The sequence below is a fragment of the Pempheris klunzingeri genome, chromosome 6 (assembly GCF_042242105.1).
Source record: "Pempheris klunzingeri isolate RE-2024b chromosome 6, fPemKlu1.hap1, whole genome shotgun sequence".
Taxonomy (NCBI): domain Eukaryota; kingdom Metazoa; phylum Chordata; class Actinopteri; order Acropomatiformes; family Pempheridae; genus Pempheris; species Pempheris klunzingeri.
Genome location: NC_092017.1, coordinates 12,782,171 through 12,806,448, shown reverse-complemented (window position 1 = coordinate 12,806,448; position 24,278 = coordinate 12,782,171). Strand labels below are relative to the sequence as shown.

Below are 24,278 nucleotides of genomic sequence, written 5' to 3'. Positions count from 1 at the left end.
AGGACGATCAATAAAGTGATGTATTCCCCTGAGCTGGGACAAATAATGGATTGAATTCAACGCCCAAACCCCCTGTCTTTAATATCAATCACCGTATAGTAGTGCTATGGCTTGGCTGTAAGGAAAAAGGATTCATTGAGGGGATTATTGTGGAGGAACGCACATAAAGAAAATGACAGTCTTGACGTAATAAGACAGTATGAAACGTTTACCCCAAAACAAGAGCAGCTTACATGACTGTTCACAAGTATGAGAGCTTAATCATCCTGACATTTGTTCAGTCATTCATTGGCATGGCAAGAAAACTAGTGTTTTGCGTTACGAGCATAAATGCACATTATATACACTCAGACACAAATGCCTGTCTCTGTAGTTATTAAGGCACTGAAGTTGGAGGGGCTGTTAAAATACAGGCATGGATGTATGGAGAGTAGCTGTTTTTAAACCCAGGACGAAGTATTCATTTGAGTACAGTCTGACCAATAATGTTCACAGGCTTATACAACACGTACAGTATGTTTTTAACACTTTATGAACAGCCCTTACAAACACAACACAAATGACTGATGTTAATGGTAAATGTGATAAAACGTCCCACTATCAAGTCAATGTACTGTATGTCCATGTGGCTTTCTATATGAAGACAGCATGAATGCATTTTTTCTTTTTTTCAAAAGTGGGATTTGGTGCCTCGTTTATCCAAAAAAAAAAAAGGCAGAAGGCTTTTTTTTCCTTATAAATCCAGCACTGAATCGTGTTCAGCATGTTTCCATTGTGCCATCTCAGAGTCAGGTACTGCCGACCTGTGAACATGTAACAACAAACCGTCTTTACATTCCAGTGAAACAGACAACTCTTCGGTTGTCTCTTATAGTCACAGTACTTATACAGAAATTGACTGAATAACCTGACGTCTTTTGTTTCTTTTATTCTGTATCTGTGCCAGATAACAAGTGACAGTTTTGTTCTAGCGAGGTCCTTTATTCGTTCGACCTGTGACTGAGTGGTCGGACAAGCCGTGGTTTACTGGAAGCACTTCACTGTAGGCATTGTGGGACATTACGTCTCTGTGCATCAAATCCTTATTTGAAATCCGTAAGTTGGGTCCTCTTCAAACAGTTGTCGCTAATTTTTGACATTGGTTGACAATTTTCCAGCTCTGAAATGAGTCAAACTGTGGATTCTGGTTGGTTTGTTAGCTTAAAAGCTGCATGCTGAGGAGTTTACTGCAGATGAGGGATAGTTTGGTTGATCCTTGTAGGCAAAAGGCATTTCAGATGCCTCACATTCTCCTTAGCAGAATTGTTCATGGAAATAAAGTATCTGTGATATCCTTTGTTCCAGATAAATGTCCATCTGACTAAATTATTTCCTTTTTTGTTTTTCTCTGTGGTGTTTGCATGGGAACGCAAGAATTCACCTGTGAAATATAGCAGACAAACAAGGATGGCAATTTTAGACACAGGTTGAGGTTATAGATGTGTAGATAGACAGTGGTGACATGACCAACACTGGATAATCTTTCTATTTATTGCATGCAGAAATGAGATGTTCATATTTTAAGAATAATGGAAATTCTAAATTCCACTTGATTGCCACAAGGTGAACAACATCCAGCTATATGTTCTTTAAAACATTATGGAACTTGTGAAATTAAGGTTTTACCATCCACAACTTCTCTAATATCTGCATTTTCAATCATTACATCGTTTTAAGCATCCGGTACATTCTGTAGTAGTATACTGAAAGCTCACCATCCCATGCAGGGCCAGATGGCTCACGGTTTCCTTCTGACCACCTGCTTGAGGTGGAGCTCACTCTCTGCTGCTACAATAGGCAGCTCATTCTTCAGGTGGTATGCTATAAGGTGGCTTATGCTCTCAAATAACATGTCTTTGGTGCGGACCTGTATGGAGGACAGCACAAGATGGGAAGGTGGTTATTGGGTTGATGACGTGCAGCTCTATAAATCCTTACTTGTATTGAACAATGTTCAACGGTTATAGATAATCAATAAACAATTCTGAAATATTTTTTTCTAGGGTAAGACAATCAGCAAATTAGAAAAAAAGACTTTGCAATGAGAAAGACCGCAGCTATAACACATACAACTACTTTATTACCACTATTATTTCTGCACTGACTTTGTATAAGACAAGCATGAACCAGACTCACCACCCCCTCTGGGTCCACCAGCAGTAGGTGTTTGGGCAGGCCACAGTGCATGCCGGTCAGCACATACTGTCCTGGGTTAGTAGTGCTCTCCCGGACCAGGAAATCTCCATCTCGGACCAGGAGTCTCTCTGCGTCCCGTCTGCTCATGCGGCTGTGGTACCACGTCTCCCTGCGGAGCTGCTCTTCATTTGGGGCCACCGGGGCCCTACGGCGTGGCGGGCTGGGCCACTGGTCCTCCAAGACCCGAACCCCTCCCCCAACAGCTCCGCCACAGGCCTCGTGGAGCTTCAGGGCGTCCTCAAAGGGCCCTACAGGGACAGTGATGTTTCACAAATGCAAATGTGGTCACTCTATAGTATTTCTCATATTTAAAAAAAGTCTGTTTAATCATGACTACATGTCTCAGGACTTACTCATGTCAAAGAGGTCCTTTTTGGGACTGTCGGGTCCCCTGACCCCTCTATATCCATCAGATCCTTGTGCCAGTGAATCCAGGTTTTCTAGACTCTGTGTATTAACATACTGATGCTCCTCATAATCTCTGCTGCCTGGTGGCTGACCGTCAGCACACAGATAGCCATCTGTCAATCATACCACATACAATCATATGTCAGACCTGAGGAAAACAGATGCGCTCAATACAGCTCTAACTTCTGGCTGCTCATGTAGATATTTGAGTGTGTGCGGTCGTATGTACAGTATGTGTGTATGTGTGTGAAACAGTTTCTTATCTTTGGCCCCCTCTGGTGGTTGAAATCACAACTTGAATCTGATTTTATGACACCACAGTATGCGTAAAGCTTCTTTCCATTAATAAGCTAAGACAATTAAACCAGTTGCAGTTTGCACTACTGCAAGGTCAATGTGAATTGCTAATAACAGAATTATAGATTAATTATAGATAAATTTTTATGTCAATTTACTTTTGTTTAGAGGACATTAAGATGCACTACACTGAAAGATGATATATGATAACAAAGTTTGGTAGATTAAAAGGTTTGGTAGATAAAGTGTTAGTAAATGAAATCTGGTTATTTATATTCTAACTTTATTATTGCTGTATTGTTATGTCACTTTTAATCAACTTTTGAGAAATTGAGCCCATTATAGACATCTGTGGAAACAAATACTCCATGTTCCCTGAAAAGAATGGTGTGGTCTGCACTGAATTCCACCGCAAAGTTAATAAAAATCATTGCTCAAGATTAACTATCGTAATAATCTAAATGGAATTCAGAGAATCTTGACGACGCTCCAAGCTTCCCTCCTATCAAAGATGACAGTGAACTTGAACCGCAAATCTTGTGCCAAGTCTTTTATCTGGAAGGCCATCCTGATTAAAGATCAGTCCTAATTCAATCAAGCTGATCTTGAGAAAGCCTCTTGTTTGTGCAAGAATGTACAAAGTGCAGTGATGAATAGGTCTCATCAATTTCAACCATTTTCAGAGAGAAAAGTAACACCTACACACACCTCAAGTACATTCACAGACCTTAACCTCATTCTCTATTGAGTCTTATTGTTCTATTAAATGACAAAGTTAGTAATCTTCACTGATAAATTCCAAAGAAAGTTTTTTTCCAGATGTTATACCTGCGTGCTGCCACATGGTGTCTCACCTGAGCTGCTGGTCGTCTCCGTGTCCCAGTGAAGTTCATAGCACAACTGCCCTGGGGGGTAAGATGCTTGCTCTCTCTTGGCTGGCGAGCCCATCTGCAGACACACATACACACGAGAAGAAAATAACCTTAAGTTCATTTGTATCTGTACCTGAATGAGCTAGTCTTTTTTTTTTCTCTTGTCCCTACGTAATTTAGTTTTCAAGCACTCTATTTGAAACATTAGCCACAGCATGTCACCATATTTTGACCAGGTTGCAGGGAAAGAGCGATGATTTCTCTCACCAGGTAGGCAACTGAGGAGTCAAGGCTCTTTATGTAATCATATCAGTCCATGGCAATTATGGTGCAGGCACATCAGGAAGACAGTTATGGAGTATAGTTTAATGCTCTTACTGTTTAATTCCATGTAAACAATACGGGGAAGGAGCTGGAACATACCAGTAACCAGTTTATGAGGGAGATATCAAAGAGTCATTGTCCGGTGAAGGTTAATCATGCACTATTTGATAATGACCAGATGTAGCCTCAATTTTGCGATAATATTAGATGCTAAGGTTGTATCTCACGCATATTTGGCAGTAATGACAATGCTGGTGATGATTAGTGTGAACAAAAAAAATAAAATAAAATACTTCACAGCTAGGGCTACCATCCAGAATCCATAACCTGACCTTTCCTCACTCACCTGTGCTGCCGTCTTGCTCTGTGGTTGGGTGTGGATGTGACCCAGCAGGGCTCCACTGGGCCTGAGCCTGGAGTCCACCACTCCTCCAACAGGAGGCACCTTCCCTGGGATGCTGTTGTAATAATCATGCTCAGATGAGTCCTCATCCTCCCCCCACATCGGCTCCTCTGTCCTGACGGACCTGGAGAAGAGCGTTCGTACACAAGTGAATGGCCGTCCAACACTGGAGCTAAATGTCTAAATACATACGATGAACAGTACTATTACTACAAATACTATTACTACAAAATCAATGCCACGAGGTCTATAATCTAAACAATGATTAGCCTATGTTAATGATCACCTCTTTTTATAGTGATATCAATAGTAATAATAACGATAAGGACATCTGGGCTCTGAAATGGATTCAGCCCGATCAAATGGCACATCCACATCCAAAAGTGATCTATATACATCTGCTGGAGATTTATATAGATCACCAGGCGTTCATTTGAAACCAGAATAGAAAAGACTAAGTCTGAAGTGCCTCCTGTGTCTGCAGCGACATCACTGCAACGCCTCAGGTTTGGTCAAAAGAGAAGATCTGTGAGGTTCAATATTATAAGATGGATTCTGAGGTAACACAAGAGCAAAATATCATGTCTCCTTGTAATAAATAACAAAGAAATCTGAGAGTTGTACAGTAGATCAGGTTTTTTGTGGGGAAAAATGCAACCAAGCTCTTTTATGCAAGATGCCTGCGCAGTATTTCTGTCAAAGTAAGTATGAGTGTCTGTGCCAAGTTAGTAAACAAATACCACCTTCACTTCCTCTGGGTGTCAGTCTTCTTAAAACATTTTTTTACGTTCTCTAAATTATATTAGTGTTCTTTTGTACTGCTTTTGCTGTAGAGAGATACTACATACAGTTATTTCTTAGCACAATGGTGCCTGTTGTTTTAGAACTATACTGAAAATCAATTATTTATTCTTGTGTCACTACACCATAGACGCTACAAATCTGGAGGATAGAGACAAAAAGTCTTTAAAGGCTGTTCTTCTTTTCATAAAAGTCATCATTTTGGCCTCTTACCTCTCGATTGACGCCATGGTTTTGGGAGGACTATGTAGATACTGTTTGAACTGCAGTTCAAAGGCTTGGCCGATGGTACTGATGACACTCTGGGCTAAACCATCTGAGCACTCCAGGATGTGACATGCTGAGGGAGACAGAAAAGAGAAAAAGTTTTCTTTTTCCAGCTGCCACATACTTTTAGAAGTAAGATCATGGCCCAGTATTGACTTATAATAACAGTTTCAAGCATTCCTTTTCAAAGCACTACATGGTAATTTTATTTTTATTTTTTTCCTATCTGGCTCAAAAATGTTAGTATTTTATATTCTAAACTAAGGCCTGTAGTAGATGATATAGTAAGGCGAACTTTCATGTAACTTCAGAAGAATTATTTTGTTTCTAAATGGTGGATATGCTTTAGTGTATAACAAAAATAAATGGTGGCATGAAAAAAACACATAGAGGTGAGCTTCCTTTTGAGTAATCCATGTTGAGGAAATAATCTAATATTGCATATACATGGTTACACAAGCAGATGGACATACCTCTCTGATTCACTGGGTCTTTAGCCACGTACGCAACATAATCAGGCGTGTCCTGCAACAGGCAGGAGGAGAAATTAAATTAGACCAGACCAATTAGACATATATAACTAAATTAAAGTCCTCATTGATTCTTCAGTCATGAGATTGGAAACCCGTAAGATGGAATCCACTCAGATATGTGCAGCCTGCCAAAATGTCCATTCCAGCAACAACGTAAAGTGAAGCAGTGAAGCGCTGCACTCACAGTGTCTCCCCCAGAGGCGAATGAGATAGACTGCATGGGATGGTGTGCTATCACCTGAAAGAGACAAGTAGATAAAACAGGGGCAATGATTTGTCAGTATTCTACTTTGACATTTCATAATTAATGACAAATGAGGATATAGACAACACAAATGGACAAGAAGACAACAGAAATATCAGTCTAATCTTTGTGAAGAAGAACATATGGGAGTTTAGCATCATACCTGGCGTGTGGTGGGGATAAGCAGACCAAGGCCATCTATGGAAATATTGACTGCAATACCCATGCCTGCAAATCGCAGGTTACTCTTCCCCATAATGGACTGGAGAGCCTTGTTCAGGGCCTATAAGATTAAAAAGCAACTTGCATTCAGGAAACATAAACTACATCCAGTTTTTACTGTATTTGTTTTGAGAGGCAAAATACAGAATACTTCAAGAAACAGATGAATGTGTTCATCAGCAAAACTCAGAGCGTCATGTGTGTGAAACTGACTTTCCTAGTTAAGTCTCCTAAAACTACTGTATTTCCCTGTGTGGTAAATTCAAATTCAACCCATCTTTAGCTCTCTAGCATTAATACAACAATTTAGTATTTATCAATAATAGCATAATGAAACATGCACAGTAGGATTAAAGTTTACTATTAACCTTCTTCCTCCAAGCTCCCTTTCCGCCAGGCACAGCTTCACATAGCCTGTTGATGGCTTCCCTAATTAGGGGAATGAAGAAAGGTCAAAGGTCAGGCTATGGTGGGGCATACTGGCCACTGATCAAATGGCTACCAGGACATGCATGTTATCTCAAAATCACATGGATTCCTGTTAACTGTGCACCCAAATATTAACAATCCAGTGACAACAATGTGAGGAGTAGCTGACATTAAAACTGTTCAGGGCCACAAAAAACTCCTGCATCACAGTAGTGGAAAATCCTGAGGTTAAACATGAACAGAAGCTTTGTGTTTCCTCCCTCAGTCTGAGGTCAGAGGTCACAGACCCATCACAGTTCAAAGGTCAAGAAAAGGTTTCCAGCAGCTCTGTTCATAAATACTAAACTAGTTCTTACCACTGGTTTAAGTACCTTACAAAGAATCACCATCAACGACAGTGGTTGTTTATCAAACTCGGATGAGGGGAGAGGAAACACTATAATGTGAGACAAATAAGTGTCTGGGGTCTGTGCAGTTTCACATCTTCTACGGCTTTAGGGCATCATTATTCACATTTATTTTCCACAGGGCAATTCTCACTGCAGATTTGTTGCCACTTTGCAGTGAAGCTACTATAACTCCTGGGAATGGCTGCCTAATGGGCGTTTAAAGCTCCTGTCCCCTGTGTGTCAGATGGCAGGACTGAGGCATAATGTGGATTTGAGGCTGAAGCTCGCGCTCTCACTGCCAGGGGACAGCGGGGACAGCAGTCAAGAACCCAGCTGCCCCTATCAAGTGGCTCGTAAATATTTAAAAAGCAGCGTCCCGGGCCCCATCTCGAGTAAAGGTCTTCTCAGGGATTTTTGAAAAACACCACAATGTTCGGATGACTCATGCTGATGAGAGGGCAGAGGGAGGAGGAGGAGAAAGATGGGCTGTTGTTGTTTTTGTCTGCAGCCACGGTATCTTCTCTACAATAAAATGCTGGACCTCATTATCACTGGTGTTGCTGTTTAACACCCTGACACAGAGAGTTCTGTTGGGAAAATGAACCCCCTTCAAATCTAGGTGCTAAAGTACATTTTTGAAATTCTGAATCACTGAATGTTTTGTTGCGGTGTTCCAGGACTAAATTAACTTGTGTACCAGTCAGCAATGTGAAAAAGACAGCTCTGGCTGCATAATAGAGGCTCTGTCTTTAAAATGTTGCTTCTGAATGGGATTCAGCAAAAATTAGCATACTGGAGTGAAATATTGTGTTACGTTTTTAGATTGGTTAAGGCAATCAATCATGGACTTTTGGCCTTTAGGGACAGATGGCCTGTCCCACATCCCCAAAGGAGACCCAGGTCTCATGTCATTAGCATCACTGGAAAATTTGGAAGTCTGTTTTAAAGCCGCCTTTGATAAACTACCTCACGCTTGCTGCCCAAGGGCAAACGCACTGGTTCGACTATATCGTGAACAACTGCAGGAATGCAAAAACAAAACTTGAAACATGACTACACCAATGTCATGCGATCGGTCATACTACAACACAACCTGGTGTAGTCAGCTTAGGTATGCTCGGCATGGTTTCTCCCTTTGCTAATGTTTTGTTTTGCTGCTTTGTTTTGAACTCTGCTCTCCCCCCTCCTCCTTCTCAAGAAGTTACAACCGCAGACATTATCCAGCAGGGTGCGTTCGTGGGGACCACTGCAGCTTTCCACAGTCATTAGCAAACATCATCAATAATAGATCTCCCTCTCTATCACTCCATCTCTGCTGCTGCCTCCTCCCCCTGCACTTAAGCCTTGGATGCACGGTGGGCTCCGATTACAGCCGATCGATTGTGGAGGAGAGAGAGCAGGGTGAGAGACGGGGAGGGAGGGGGTGGAGAGGCAGTGCACTTCTCCCATGAGGACGAGGATTGCATAGAACCCCGCTTTTATAACAATAACAATAACAACGGCACAGACATACTGAGACCCTGAGGCGCAGTTTCACACAGAAATATATTATGACCTGTCATGCCACTCTGCACACACACAGTAGTTTTGATTTTTCTTAACTTGGACACACAACACTATATTGCTGCCATTGCACAAAACCTTGTGAGTTCAGTTTTGAGTCACATTTTTTTTACCTGTATTGACATTACACTGCAACTGGTTGAGCAAGGTTTGGTGAAATTAAATACTAGAATTTTTAAAATGACGTTGCTGTCAGTCAAACAAGAACGATCACTTAAAGTTAGCTGTTTTAAACGACAAGCTACAGGCATGACTCCATCAAGTATGTTGTGAAAGTATCATCAAGTGATCAATCAATCAATTAATAAATCTTTATTTATATAGTGCCAGTTCATAACAAGCATAATCTCATTACACTTTTCATGTAAAACAAGTCAAGACCAAACTCTGCAATTAAGAGAAACCCAGTGATTCAAGAATTCAAAATTAAGGATTATTCATATAATCAGAAGACAATGAAAATCTAACCATTCTTGCTAGTAACAGCCCAGAACTGACACAACGCTGGTAGCAATTTGATATCATACTATACATCTTGGATCAAATTCTCCTGACTCACCACTACCAATAGAGATGGTTACCAGCTTACCTTGTCACCTGAGTCCGCGTGTTGAAGTCGAGGGAGCGCATTGACTTCAGTACTTCAATGCAGCCCATGTACTGCAGAAAGAAACAAACCAAACAGAAACATTAAAACACACTTCAAAATATGGCTGTGGACAGATTTTAGTCAAGATCAGACACTTCTATCTATATAACTATGATTTCTCAAGTCAAGTGTTGTTGTGCAGAAATAAAAGAGAAAAAAAGGAGTTTTCAAAAAGAGTTTTATATAGAAATTAGAGATTAGGTATCTTAAAAAATGTGGGATCACTTGAAAAACAAACGCTGAACCTAAAAATCCATCCAAGTTACTCACTTTCTGAGGACTTAAACTTACATAATAAATAAGGATTTGCATGTTTAAAATATATCAACTATAAAAATGTCAGTGTAAATATGTCAGTGGCATTAAAAATCTTCTAGAGTATAGCATCTGTAATCCTGTATTGGAAAGCATGAACATTTTCATCAATGCATCATGACTCACATCCACATATAGGCCATTAAAGTGTACTCCACCGAGTAGCAGCCAGCTGAGCAGCTTCCTAATGGCTGTCAGGTTGGGGTGTTAATGGTACCTTGACTAGATTAGCAGCACTAAGAGCTCCAAATCATGGACAAACTGAAGCTTCTTATTCCTCTGGGGGGTGCCAAGAGTGTTAGTGTGTTTGTGTATACAATCACTGCATACGAGGATGTCCTGTTCTTATTTGCATATCTGTGCAGTTTACATTAAAAGAGGGAGTGGTGAGTAAAATCTACGACTTCACTTTTATGTTTGTGAAATGCTTTAGATGTCATAATTTGGTAAACATCTCTACAGCACTATGTAACATCCATATAACGAACATCTGTCCGACAAAAACACATAAACAAAAACTTTGTTTTGCAAATTCATGACTGTAGCGTGATGAGCTTAACTATTGACTGTGACAGGCAGCAGCAGTGGCTGATCCTTCTGTGTTTCACCTGCTTGTAAAGACTTTTCATGCAAGAGCTCATCTTTACTCTCATCCAAAACTTTGTGATGTAAACTTCTTCAGCCATATATTAGCTTGTGAGATTTATTAACTCTTTGTGAAACTAATTTGGTGCTACATAATTTACGTCCTCTCCTTCAGCAGTTTGGCTCAGTCATATATTCCCATATTTTGTGCAGTTTTGTGGATTGTCGGTGACTGCAACAGACAGCAGACAGACAACACAGCAGCCATACAAGTAAACAGAAGGGGCAGAGGAAGGCAGAGAAGGAGAGGGAGAGAGAAAGAGGGAGAGACAGAGAGGGAGAGAGAGAACGAACAACCTTTGAGCCTTGGACGTTAACTCTTCACAGTCTCGGACCGCCCATCGGCGTCAAAGACACAAACACAAAGAAAGCAAGCTAAACAGTTTTGATGGGAAACACAAAAGTAAAATGAAAAGTAGTAAAAAAACTGCCATTTTACCCCAAGACTCTGGAGGGTTAATGAGCTTTCTAACCAGATTTGGAGACTGGGGGAAGTCTTCCATCAGGAAAATTGTCTCGCTCTTTTTTCTTCTCCTCTCTGTGCCAATGCTTCCATTGTCGCACACTCATCTGCTGATACATCGAATCCTCTCTTCTATCACCCCATCTGCACTCCTATGGTTTGGTCCCATTATTCCTAGGACTACAGGGACACTGGCTTTCCAAGAAGCATTCCACAGAAATTCAATAACACTGGCCGCCCCATTTAAACTTTGTTGCATCGTGGCTGCAATCTTTGAGATTCTTTTTTTTTCTACTTCGGTACATGCATTCTACTTTCATACTTTGGTGCAGTGTTCACAGCAGATTTTAGAGCGTCCAACCATTAAATGTACTCATTGCACCATGGCAGGACCTTTCTGGAAACTGCACCAATATATGAACAAAAATTACATTGTGGGGAAGCAGTATAAAATGATAGCAGTCTGGTTTTAATATAGCTCTCTAAATGATAGCTGCTTTGGCAGCTGTAGTGCTTTGTTTGATGGTTGCTGCAGTGTTGTGGCTGTCAAAGATGGCAGATGCAGGCCAGACACAGAGCCTGACATGGCTGTGTGGACAAAAGGAAAGTATAAAGGAGGAAACCAATACTAAGAAACATATTTGTGTTTTTCCTAGCGGAGGAGTGACCGTGTATGGATGTGTGTGGGCGTGTCTGTGTGTGAGTGGGTGAGAGAGAGAAAGAGGGAAGCACTGAAACAGAAATAGAGGGAGAGAGAGCTGTGTGCTATGGTGGCTATGCTGATTAAAAATGGCACAGCGCAGCAGAAATCTACTGTCACTTTGACACTAATACATGCAGCAAGTACTCCTCCCTGCATAGATTTACCACTGAATTGCAAGTATAGTGCTGCTTTACCTGCTGTTTAAATGCATTTCAACAGTAGCCTGCACAGGTCATCTCAAATTATTTCAGTACACCTTCAGGTGACAACAATAGGCTATTTAAAGCTGGGTCTAATAATTAATGGCCTATCAATTAAATATTAGAACAGCACTTGTTATGAATCTTGGAAAGCCTTGCATGATGATGAGAACTCATACGGACTCATCACTGGACCCCTCCCATACCGATCCAACCATCCTCTTCCACATCACATGATGCAAATGACTGTGATTAAATGTAATTGAATATAGGAATGAATGGTGCCTGTATAATGCCATTACAAATCGTGCTCTGGGCCCAGACCGGGCTAATCAAGAGTCATGTCATTAGTTTGAGGAGGGGGAAGAGGGAAGAAGAGCAGTGCAAGAGGGGCGGAGGTGAACAGGCGTGGGGGATCGCTATGGGGAGATCATTGACATTGACGTCAAGCAGTCTGCTTAGGATGGTAACCCTTTATAAACTCAAATCACAAGTACACAATGATAAAAATATCTCCTCAGAAGACTAAATTGCCTTTTTTTAATTTATAATTATTCTCATCTCTCTGGTTGGACAATCAACCATTCACTGCTTTATGTAGGCTGGTCTTACTTTTAATAAAAGCGAGGAGTAATATAACACCATTCAGGTACACTATAATGATACTAATAATAAAGATTGGGAATTACTATACTGAGGGATTGTAAATCACATTTTTATGGATAAAATCGTATGGTTTCATTAAATGCATGAAAGTAAACAATCCCAAGACCACACAAAGAACACCACTGCCAGTTTACAGTAGGAGCTCTCAAGCAGACATAGGCTACATGCACTATAAATACAGATGGCTGTTGTTTCAAGTATAGTGTGATACTTGGAGCCTATGGTAAACAGTGCTGCAAAACAATGATCCTTACAGTCTGTGCACATAATTTCAGGGTTTATCTCTCCACCCTGACGCCTCTGTGCTATCCTGACGCAGTCTCCCTTCCAGCCACACCAAGCCATCTATCTGGATTAAATTATGTATTCCCCAGCCCTCGCCACATGAGCTGCATAACAAACTGCCTGGCACTGTGGTGTCCTTTTGTTTCCCACGAAGATAGAGACACCTTTAAATGGGCTCATCAATATTATGCGGTCGACTGATTAAGAGTTAATTAGTATATGAGCACAAGGAGAACAAAAGTTATTGCCTTTTTGTTGTGTACACTTTCAAAGCAAGTCTTGAGTTAAGTCAATGTTGCTTTACAATCAGTATACAGTTTGAAAATGTGCCCACTGACTCACCCTGACAATATAAGAGGCCCCTGGTCCAGCAATCTTCTTGTCAGGGTGCAGCCAGCCTTGAGAGGGTTTGTGGATGAAGCTACCCTTCTGGGTGAAGTCCTCTCCCCCCAGCCACATGCCTTCCACCCTTGTCCTGCGGCTCATTCCTGATCTGGAGCTGCTAGAACCCCCAGGGCTCGCCATTGCCTCTGTGGCCCCGAATCTGTGCCCCCCCGGACTGGCAGAGTTTGCCACTGCAACTGCCCTCTGCCCTCGAATGGCCTGCAGGGAACAGGGGGTGACACAAACAGGGTCACAGGAGTTAAGCACCGCTGCAAGACTGGCCACTGGGCCACTGGCTGAGGTGGCACCACTGGGCCTCTGTGATGATGAAGAAAGGGAGACAGAGGCCTGGGAAGGAGCTGCTGCTGCCTTGCCCGAGTCCTTGCTAGAGCTGGAGCTGGAGCTTGAGTTGGACGGGCTCCGGCTGAGCAGGGAGTTAGAGAACTTCCACTGGGGCATCTTAGGGATGAGCATGCAGAAAGTAGTGGTGGCATCATGTTCCCCATCCAGGCCAGGGGAGTCTGCCAGGGCTGTAGCCCCAGCAGAGGTGGATGATCTGGCACTGGGATCCAGAGGAGGCAGGGGAGGCAGAGGAAGGCTCGGAGTGGAGGAGGGGACCACCGGTGTGGCCACAACTTTGCCGCTCATGGCTAAGCTCTGCATCAGGTCGTCGGAGGAGGTCACAGACTCGTTGCGAAAGCGGCCATACTTTGGCTTAAGGAGCATGCCCGGAGAAGCCGCCTGAAGCAGGAGCTGAGAGGGGGATAGCTGCCAGAGGATGAGGAAGGGAAAGGGGGAAGGGGGAAGGGGAGGGGGGAGAGGTCTAATGGAAGAAGAGGAGCAAACTAGAGAGAAAATCTTCCAGGTGGAGCCCTATATCCTTGTCAAAGTCAACTGAATGCTGTCTGGTCCTCTCCCGTTCACACACACGCACACACACTGTCCCACTCTCATGCCACTCCTCTGTGTCTGAGCTGGCCTGCTTCCTTTCACTGCCTTAGGCAAGCTCGCTTGTATGCTCCCAGTCGCTCTCTCTCTCTCTCTCTCTCTCTCTCTCTCTCTCTCTCTCTCTCTGGATGATGTCATTGGGTCTATTAGCCCTGCCCTGCCCAGCTGCTCTCAGACTGTATTAGCTAAAACACATCTGCCTGAACCACCCTGCTCTCAGACACACATTCACACTCCACAGAGCACAAATTTCATACTAAAGGAGATTCTGCAAATTAATAACCTGTGTCAGTGCACATTATCTTTATGCTAGCTTAGCAGTAATATTTCAAGCCTCTAAAGCTGAACAATGCTGCCAATGTATAAACTGAGACAACAAAAAGCAATATTAAGGTTATAGATAAGATTTCCTGACTGTAAAGTGATAAGCGACTCAAATGTATCTCAACACTCTTTTCCCTCTCGCTCTTTGAATTTAAAATGCGCTCCTTGTCTTTTTATGTTACTGAGGTGAGGAAGATAAATATATGAACAATAAGCATTCATATCTTGGCTCCAGCAAGGAATATGACATAAAGTGGGAGCTGACATGGTTGCCGAATATTTGGTCCCCACTATCAATGCATTTTCTGATTTTATGTATCAGTGTATTTTGTATTTGTAACAAGCATCACTCCCAGTAAAGGAATGGTATTCATGAGTGGAAAACCCAAAATGCAAACAAGGATAATGTTTGGAACATGCATAAAACTAATACAAAGTGCTGTAGCAGTGCCCACTAGTAGGGCTGTAATGAAATACAAAATACAAGTATTAATTAAAGAATTGATTGTGAATGTGATTTAATACCAGCATGAGCCTCATCCAATTACTTAAAGTGTATTTTGTGCAAGTCGATGTGTGTGTTGGTGACTGAATGCGTAATTCCATTTGTCCTCCCAATAGACAAAAACCGAACAAAGGAGACAATGCTGAGACACACATAAGAAACTAAACGTCTGCAAACATCCACCCGATCCCATCTGTCTGAATTCCCTTCCCAACTTCCCTCCCATCCACCTCCCCGGAGAGCAATCAGCCATCTCAGCACGATGCTTTTAGCTCCACACTGACACCCTCCCTTTGTGCATTCTCCTCATCCACAGTCAAATCATCTCCCATTGTATTTTCCCATCTTACACAAAATTAATGTAAGGTATGCATCAGCAGTTTTTCTTTATGTGGTGGTCAAATAACACACATAGATGGGAGTGAACGCAATATTTAAAAAAAGAAAGCTGCAGTCTTTAACATGCCAGAAATTATCCACAGGGGCAAATAAAAGAGGAGAAAAGTGACATTAAATGCTAAAAGAACAGATGAAGAAGACTTAGTGGTCCAAACAGCTACAAATAAAAACAGACATGACCAATGTTTGCACTGATTGTGAAATAACAGTCCTGGTCATTTGTTACTCAAAAAGAGGGTTAATCTACATACTAAATAAGATAAAATAAACTAAATAAACACCTACACAGATGAGGAAAGGCTCATTATATTCCCGTCAGCTGCTTAAATTAAATTAAGCTACAATTTATTTAGTCCATAATCAATTTGGACAGTAAGATCATGATGTCTGTCCAACAACATGTGACTGTAACTCAGTAAAATAAGTACCTAAACAAACTGTGCTGATTAAAATGTTGTTCAAATTGTGCACTATCCTGAATGTTGACGTACACAACACTTGCAAACTAAAATCTACTTAAAAAGGCAGGAAGCTTACCTTTATGTCAGGATGAAAATAGGATCCGGCCCAGTGAACTTCCAATGACTTTCATCAGAGAAAAGCAATATGTTTGCCTCAGCTATCATAGTACAAAGGAGCTGTAGCTACAGTTGAATGAGACAATTTCATTTCACCAGTCAGGAGTTCACACTACAACAAACCATACACACTGAAAAGCCCCCCCGTACACACACACATATATACGCACTCACACACAAAAAAAAACACCATCAGAAACCCTATGACACCACACGCACCACCATCCCACCTTCCTCCAAACAGCCAATCACTTCTTGTTAGTTTGCTACGGAGTATAAGAAGTTACTGATAAACCAGTTGGAATCAATGCATGTTGACGGATGCACAAGTGGCTGATCTTTCTCAGTGCGTTCTGTCCCCATTTCTGTCAAAAAACAAATAACTGCTCTGACAGCACTACTACTTTACACAAAAATAAAACAAATATAGAGCCATTATTACTTCAAACCAGATTGAATAAAAGTACTATTAAACAAATAGATACAATAGCAATAATTTGAAGGTGGTACTATGTTTAATTTCCATAAAAAGCTATGGATTACTTAATTGCATTTGAGGATACTGTACAGTTTCAATCACTTAACTATACTCTATGTGTATTTTCTGTATGTGAAGAGTTAACAATTACCTCCTGACTTTGGTGGTTTGCAAATACAAGTGGAACAAATCATGCTGTGAATACACCAGCACTCATTAGCAGCCATTACCTTGACATCTGTAATTACAACAAAGAACAACAACATAGGTTACTTGTAACACGGAATCTTTAAACTATACTGTTTGGACAAGATGTGAAGAAAGAGTTTGTTTTTTATGTACTTATAAATCATTGACAGAGAAATGTAACATACTTATGTAAGGACATAGAGGGGAAATGTAACATGTGACTAGTGCATTCTTAACAAATGAGCCTATTATGATGCCTCAACAGAAATTATTAAGAATGAAAACAATTTATCATGGCTGTAGAAATATTTTGAATAGAAATAAGAGTGATCTATGTTTATAGTAAGTGTATAGTCTAGTTTAGAAAATATTGTATTGTATATATGTGTCAAAGCCGATTCACCTCCCTGGATTGGATCCAAATATCACTATAGGCTATGTAACAAAGGTATGGCTAAATATACAATAAAAATAACTGTGAGATAAATTTGACATAACATGTTTTAACTGTCTTCTTTGCCTTGAATCAGTCAACTATGTGAATAACAGAAAATTATATTTTGCTAAGACCTGAAATTATTAAATATATATTCCATTATTTGCAGTCATCATTCCTTGGTCTCTTCACTGCCAATGTGGTCAATGTGCACATAATTATAATTTGCGCCATGTTACTTCATCCAAAGTAAGAGTAACAATTAACAATTTAGCAAGCAAAATAGAGAGTAAGTGAAGCAACTGCAGCAATAGATACAACAGCAGGTGTAAGATGGAAAAATACATGAACATGGTCATTTGTAAGACAAATGCTGTAGTCCGTCAAGCCCATGATTTGCAAAATCACTGTATGCACAGCAGATTATTGTATGTTTAAGTTTTGTCTAGAATTATTATGGTTCATGCTTAAGTCCAAAATGTTTTGTGGTTACACCATACACGTCTTGTGATCGATACTGGGAAATGAAGATTTCAACTGCAGTAGTTGAATTCATCAGTTCTGGGTGCCTTTTGCCCTCCAATAGATCGAATAGATATAAATAGATCTCTCATCACCAGGCCACCTACTGTCCCACACAGATGGCAACAGTGTCCACACTTTAACAAGACAATTCAAATTATTGATGCTATGCCAAAGAGATACTGTGGAGTTGGTTGCACCAGGATTTAATCCCATATCAATGATCTCTGATTTGTTCCCCCATCATGTCCTGAAAAAGATCCTGATAAAAAGGTTTTGTCTCTAAGCTACATGCTAACGCTACATGCTAATGTGTTAGCCGCTGCTCCGCTCATCTACCTGTGTGTGCAACGAGCCACCTGTTTCTTGATCCTGTGCCATCTTAGTTTATTTAAGCGGCGCAAAACCAAACCAGTTATACTTGCATGAATTTAATATTTACAGCTGTAGTCTGTAGCGCAGATGGTTTCAACCAGAGCACATGCAGAGCAGCTCATCCTCTTCACAAAATAAAGGTAAAGCTAATGATATAATATAATAACTAAGTAATATAAAACGAATTAATTAATAATTAATATAATAGAATCTTAAATAACATAATAATAATTATTCACAGCCTGTTAAAGAACAGCTTATAGTTAGACCCTTGTTCATTTTAAACAGTTAACTAACTACTGGTTGGAGCTCAGGCTACACTGACCGGGCTAACATGAGCTAACCTTAATTTATAGGCTGTAACGTAGCTTTAGCTTAGCTCAGTGCTGTTGCTAGCTAGCATACTGTTAGTAGAGCAGGACTGAAAAGTTTAAATACCTCAGTGGTAATTTGCTAACCTGGAGACTCAATAAGGTGAAAACAGGTGTCCGGGTAGGACACCTCTGCTCACTGAGTGAAGTTACTGACTCCCCACAGCGGAGCAGTCAACACAAACCACCGTAACTCTGGTTATCGAGGTTGGGTTAACTGTGGAGAAAAATACTAAGTGGTGTATACTGTGTTGTGTGAGCTAACCGTAAATTAGTAAATGGCTAGCCACTCTTCATTGGCCATGACACACTTTACTTCCGCATTCAACGATTACAACAGAATCGCCACTCACTCTACTCTCAAAGGCGCTAGATTAAAGGGATAAAAATGAAAGAAAGAAGTGCTCTGATTGGCTGAAAGAAAGAAGCATTCTGATTGGCCGACAGAAGGGAGCTCAATGATTGGCTGACAGAAAAACCCATTCTAATTAGCTGAAAGAAGTGCTCTGATTGGTCGACAGACAGGAGCATTCTGATTGGTTGAAACAAAGCTACAAAGCGACAAAGGGAAATAACACTAAAAGTTGCATTTCTGTAACCAACCGGAAAACGAAGCCAATGCGGAAGTGACAAAAACTGCAATTCCTGGACTGCCCAAGGGAGTCCATCCCCATAGAGCCCCATGTTAAAATGTCCAAACTTTACAGCAGAAATGTTTCTTACTTTAAGATAGTGGTGTAGCGTTAGATCACGTTAGACTTGGTAGGTCTAACGTGAGTTAAAGTAGTATCTGTCAGCATCATCCACAGTACAGTGGTCACACCATAGTGTAGTGTCATGCACAAAGCTGGTCCATGTGTAAGAAAGTGTCTTCCAGAGTAATTTCATTCAGGTGGTTTTCTATAGAGCTTATTTTGAACCTATTTTTACACTAAAGTCTCTGGTGTTTCCCTCAGAAAGGGGCGGGGACGTGTCGGTGGTTGAAGTTCCCGGATGTGCCGCTCAGCTATGTAAACTGCAGCACTCTGGGAAAGAGGGAAGGCAGCAACGTAGCAGAGGGATTTAAGAGATGAAGAGCTCTCACTCAGCCCCTTTTCGCTTTCACGAAAATCTCGGCGAAGCACTAGAAACACATACATCAATACATCACATGATTTCCGTTTAAACGCCTGAATTGTATTTGAACAAAATGGCATAAAATGTAATAAATTAAAGCTGAAGTTTACGTTTTTTAAGTACAGGGGAATATACCCACTATTATATGCGAACCGTGCTCCTCTGTAGAAGAGTTCTGCTTTCCACAGAGGAGTGCGTCATCTTCTCAAACATAGACGATTTAACTGGATGGGAAGTCCACGTGTTGCTGCCTCGACCAATCAGAGGGGTGCGGGGAACCGTTGGGGTTTGAATTGTCCTCTGAATCCAGCGGCAGATGACAGCAGCTCGTTGCGCTCACAAATATTTTTGCTAAGTTTGTGATCCAGTGACCACTTCACCCGATAAAAAAAACAGCTTTCCGGACTTCAGCTGTGACTGCTACCATCGACTGAAAATGTCGAAAAAACAGATTTACTATTCTGACAAGTACAACGATGAGGAGTTCGAGTACAGGTGACGTTTTGGTTTAACCTTTTCCAGGCATTTGCTAACAACGTTAACGTTAGCCCGTTATGTTGTGTTGAGTTACGTTAGCTAGCTTAACAACAAATTAGCTACGGTGAGACTGATTAGTCTTCATAATGTTAATGTCTGCTGGTAACTTCCTTAAGATATGGGTTATATAGTGAAGACAGTACTGGGGATATAGTTTGGCTCATAGCTAACAACACTGAAGCCAGGCAACCCCCTGGGAAGCAGCTAACGTTAGCCATGCTAACGCTAAATGTTGACGTGAAAACAGGTTTAGTCTGAACGTCGTGGGAATAATGTCACTGCAGCATCAAATGTAAAGAAAACAGCAACATGTTAATGGTATCTTTTCTTATATATCGACGTTACTAGAGTCGTAAATTGTAGCTTCGAGTTAGTTACCCAAAGTGACCTGAAATTGCCTTCCTCAACGATCAAAGTTAGCGAACTACTTACTGGTTGGCCATCTTTTAAAAAAGGTGTTTTTTTATTGACTTTCAGTGGGTTAATCTCGACAGTTTTATTAATCTCCTCACAGGCATGTCGTGCTTCCAAAGCAGCTGTCTAAACTGGTGCCCTCCTCCCACCTGATGACGGAGGATGAGTGGAGGGGGCTGGGGGTGCAGCAGAGCCAGGGTTGGATTCACTACATGATCCACAAACCGGGTGAGTCATCGTGGACTTAAAGGACAGGTTCACTTTTTTTCCCAAGTCATGTCTTATAACAATGGTCACAAGCCTAAATGTAATGTATTGAAAAGCGAGTCATTATAATCATGTTTTCTGGTCATTGTGGTTGTGAAGAGATCCTTACTGTCCCTGTTCTGTGCTAAAATGTGCCATAATGCCTAATAATATTTTAGAACAGTTTCCCTTTGTGTTACTATCTCTATTGCACCTCAGCGAGGAAACTCTCTCCAGGGAAACACAACTATGATTTTTTTTTACCTGTTTTTCCGATTTGCAAAATACCTCCTTGTTGTGTCTTTCTCAGTTGCTGACGCCACATTTCAACCTTAGCTCAGCCTTTGAGTACATTTTTACACAGGACTGTATCATGTCCACCATCTCTTACGTTTCTGTAATCTATCATGAAGGGATCTCTTCATGACCACTATGGAAAAAAGCAATGTTTACAGTAGCCAGTAACTCTTACACTTGCTTACACTTCTTGTTTATTTCAGTGAACTTTGTAAAGCACTGTGAGACAACTCTGTTGTGATATTGGGCTATACAAAATAAATTGAATTGAATTTAATTGAATTAGTGTAACAAATGTACTCTAGGATGTTATTAACATGTTATGGTAGAAATGGAAACTATCTGAACCTTTAATATTGCCTGGCATTCACCATTAGACTGTGATGACACTTGCCATGCACATGGACCAGCTGTGTGTATGACGGTACACTATGGTGTGACCACTGTACTGTGGATGATGCTGACAGATACTACTTGTTTGCTTTACTCTCCAGAGCCACACATACTGCTTTTCAGAAGACCCCTCCCAAAGGATTAAATGGGAACCATCTGTAAAAAAAAAACCTGCTATCATCTTTGCTGATCTGTATTGTCTTTGGACCATACATCTCTCCTACATACATCTCTACATATGTTCTATTGTATTGTGTAGAAAAACCTTAGTTGTGTTGTTTGTTTTTTTTACCTTTCAAACACCCTCAATTTTTAGAGGTTTTGAGAGGCAAATGGCTTGATTTCACTGTGAATGATAACCTTATGAACAATATGAAGATACAAGTTTGCCTGTCAGTTATACATTTTAAATTTTCTAAATGTCTTTTGATGCTTTTGTGATTGATTTATTTACAGATTGGTCATACAGGCATGGGGTCTTAACCCTGTGACAAAGCGCTTTCTGTGTTTAAACCTTTTCTGTTCTTTAAACTTATGTCTGTGTTGTGTACATAATATTATTTCTAGATATTATAAATCTTGAACATGAGTCATGGTTGATTCAACAAGTTCTTTGTTGCTGAAAGAACAAAATAAAATGTACTTCACATATGTTTGCTTATGACTATTTGTTACCAGGTTACAGAATTATGTTTCTGGTATTTTTAGGAATGGATGAAGATCAGTCAGAGACATTTACAACTAGCGGAGTAACAAATTCTGAGTGTCTGATTCCCAGGGAGTAGGCTGGTGCCCGAGCTTTGTGAACTGTCACTTTCTCTGGATTGTAAGTTCCAGGACCGGGTTTCTCTGTGGCATCTCTGGATAATCTGTGACGTCCCAGCATGGAAAACGCCGGCTGTCGACGTAGATAAACACTTGGTTCCGTACTGTTGTACTTGCAGGGCCCTGGCGTCTTGGCCAAATCCACAGATGGCCCCCCTGAGCTGTAACTGCCTGACATTGTGTAGCTGGCGCTGGCTGGCTTGTTTGGGACTTGAGGGCCCATGAGAGGAGGCAGAGAGTACTTGTTAGGAGCAGGTACTGAGTCGACGCTCCGGTAGTGTGTACGTGAGCTCATTGTGTAGGATGGAGGCCTACACTGGAGATTACATGGTGGGGCTCTCTCAGGGCTGTACGCACCGGGTCCAGGTGTCTGGAAAAGCTCCTCTAGTGAACAGAAAACGGTTGGAAAAATAATAGAAACCATCAATTTGACACCATGTGGTAGAGTGGGGATACTCAGGGAGATTTGCAGTTACAACAGCTGACACTAGATTTTCAGAAGTAATGTCAAAAACAAATGTTTTGGTAAAAGAGTTTATTCTTTAACAACAGTGGTGCTTTTAGTCTGGAAATTCATTGTTACAACATGAATTAATCTGTGAAACTCAACATGTCTATTATGAATAGGAACTTACTCTGAGGTTTCATTCTGCCCAACATTGAGTATTTAGGTGTGCCGTCTCTTCCAAAACGAGTGATTTTTGCGTCAACATGATACTGAGGCCCTGGACTTGAGTCAACACAATACACTGCAGAGACAGTAAACATTTATTATCAATTCAATGATCATGCAGTGGTCTTAAAATAAACTGGTCAGATGAACAGGTGAGAAATATCTACAGAACTATGGGGTGTTGTCTCCCCCTGCTGGCTTTGATATGACCAATGCTTCACTAAGGATGTGCACCAATCAACTCAGTAGCTCATATGATGTATTTGAGAATAAATAGAAATCATTGTAAATTAAATGCAACATCTCTTTCAGCTATGACAAGACTTATGGCTTTGTCTAAACTTTTAATTACATGAATTATCTTTTATTATTCTATTAATGTTTCCTCAGTTGTAGCTATAAGAAGCCTAAAAGTTAAAGACAGACTTGAAGAACTAACTATTGTCACTCATCCTGCCATGGAAAGAATAGGCAGGACTAGTTGGCTTGGTGAAGTCGTGGCCGACAAATCCAATGGTGGGAGGAAGCCCGTAGCGCCCAGGTCCTGGCCCTTAGTGATGGAGAAAATATACATAGATAATGAATACATGCTATAAAACACACTCACTGTACACAAATGACATGGATGTGGAGAGATTTAAAGTGGCCATGTGTTTTCTGTAAATCATGGCTTCTGTTTTTCATGTTAGCAGCAGGACTACCTCTGCAGCTTTGTTTGCTTTAGAGAAGTAAGTTCCTATTTGATTAATTATATTTCAGCATCAGTGAGTAATAAGTATGCAGTGTTAGTTCATTTTGCAAAATTCAGAAGTGTAACCACTTATTTGACCATCTGATAGACTTCACAAGAATAAGAAACTTGGATTAGACCTGCATCTTCCACTCAGCTTGGAGCTGATTGCATGTGCTTGTCTATGGTGCGCTGGGTCAGACAAACAGCTAGCGAGCAGGACGTCTCACACATAAAGATCAAAACACAACCTAAGGCAAAGCATTACATCAGCATACAAGTGTTCAGGGCCATGTGCACAAGCAGAGCGAGCAGGAGCATTTTTCACAGAGAAGGGCGAGTCCTGGCAGGTCTGCACTCTGAGAAATCCTCTACTCTATTCAAGTCAGTGTTCCTCCTTTGAAATTATGGAAAACCCAAATGGCCAGAAGTGATCAACTGGAACGCTGCCGATGATATTGATGCCTTTATACACGGTTTACAGTTTTAAACACATGGAGTAGCTTTTTGCAAGAACGTACCTTTTTCTCTTCCTGCAATTACTGGATATTTTTTCTCCATTTGAATCTTTGTAGAAGCGATGGATACTTAAGGAATCCCTCAGTGGTAGCTCTCCTACTCAAAC

The 24,278-nt window shown here is 41.0% G+C and overlaps 3 protein-coding genes across 3 annotated transcripts; 1 reads left to right on the top strand and 2 right to left on the bottom strand.

Annotated features, from left to right (window-relative positions):
• Positions 1–1,776: 1,776 nt before the first annotated feature.
• Positions 1,777–14,023, bottom strand: shc2 (SHC (Src homology 2 domain containing) transforming protein 2). Its single transcript, XM_070832447.1, has 12 exons — positions 13,256–14,023; positions 9,577–9,647; positions 6,975–7,035; positions 6,548–6,667; positions 6,325–6,378; positions 6,081–6,132; positions 5,554–5,680; positions 4,483–4,663; positions 3,795–3,888; positions 2,589–2,756; positions 2,176–2,483; positions 1,777–1,906 (listed from the first exon to the last, which is right to left on the bottom strand). Exons 1-12 carry the CDS (start codon positions 14,021–14,023, stop codon positions 1,778–1,780), a joined length of 2,133 nt encoding a protein of 710 aa, XP_070688548.1. The 3' UTR covers position 1,777.
• Positions 14,024–19,855: 5,832 nt separating this feature from the next.
• On the top strand, positions 19,856–22,078 carry cks2 (CDC28 protein kinase regulatory subunit 2). Its single transcript, XM_070832487.1, has 3 exons — positions 19,856–20,033; positions 20,590–20,717; positions 21,527–22,078. The coding sequence occupies exons 1-3, from the start codon at positions 19,975–19,977 to the stop codon at positions 21,568–21,570; spliced, it is 231 nt and encodes a 76-aa protein (XP_070688588.1). The 5' UTR covers positions 19,856–19,974; the 3' UTR covers positions 21,571–22,078.
• A 68-nt stretch (positions 22,079–22,146) lies between these two features.
• On the bottom strand, positions 22,147–24,214 carry cimap1d (CIMAP1 family member D). The gene is made up of 4 exons (XM_070832859.1): positions 24,175–24,214; positions 23,363–23,473; positions 22,886–22,999; positions 22,147–22,637 (listed from the first exon to the last, which is right to left on the bottom strand). Exons 1-4 carry the CDS (start codon positions 24,212–24,214, stop codon positions 22,147–22,149), a joined length of 756 nt encoding a protein of 251 aa, XP_070688960.1.
• Between the last annotated feature and the right edge of the window lie 64 nt (positions 24,215–24,278).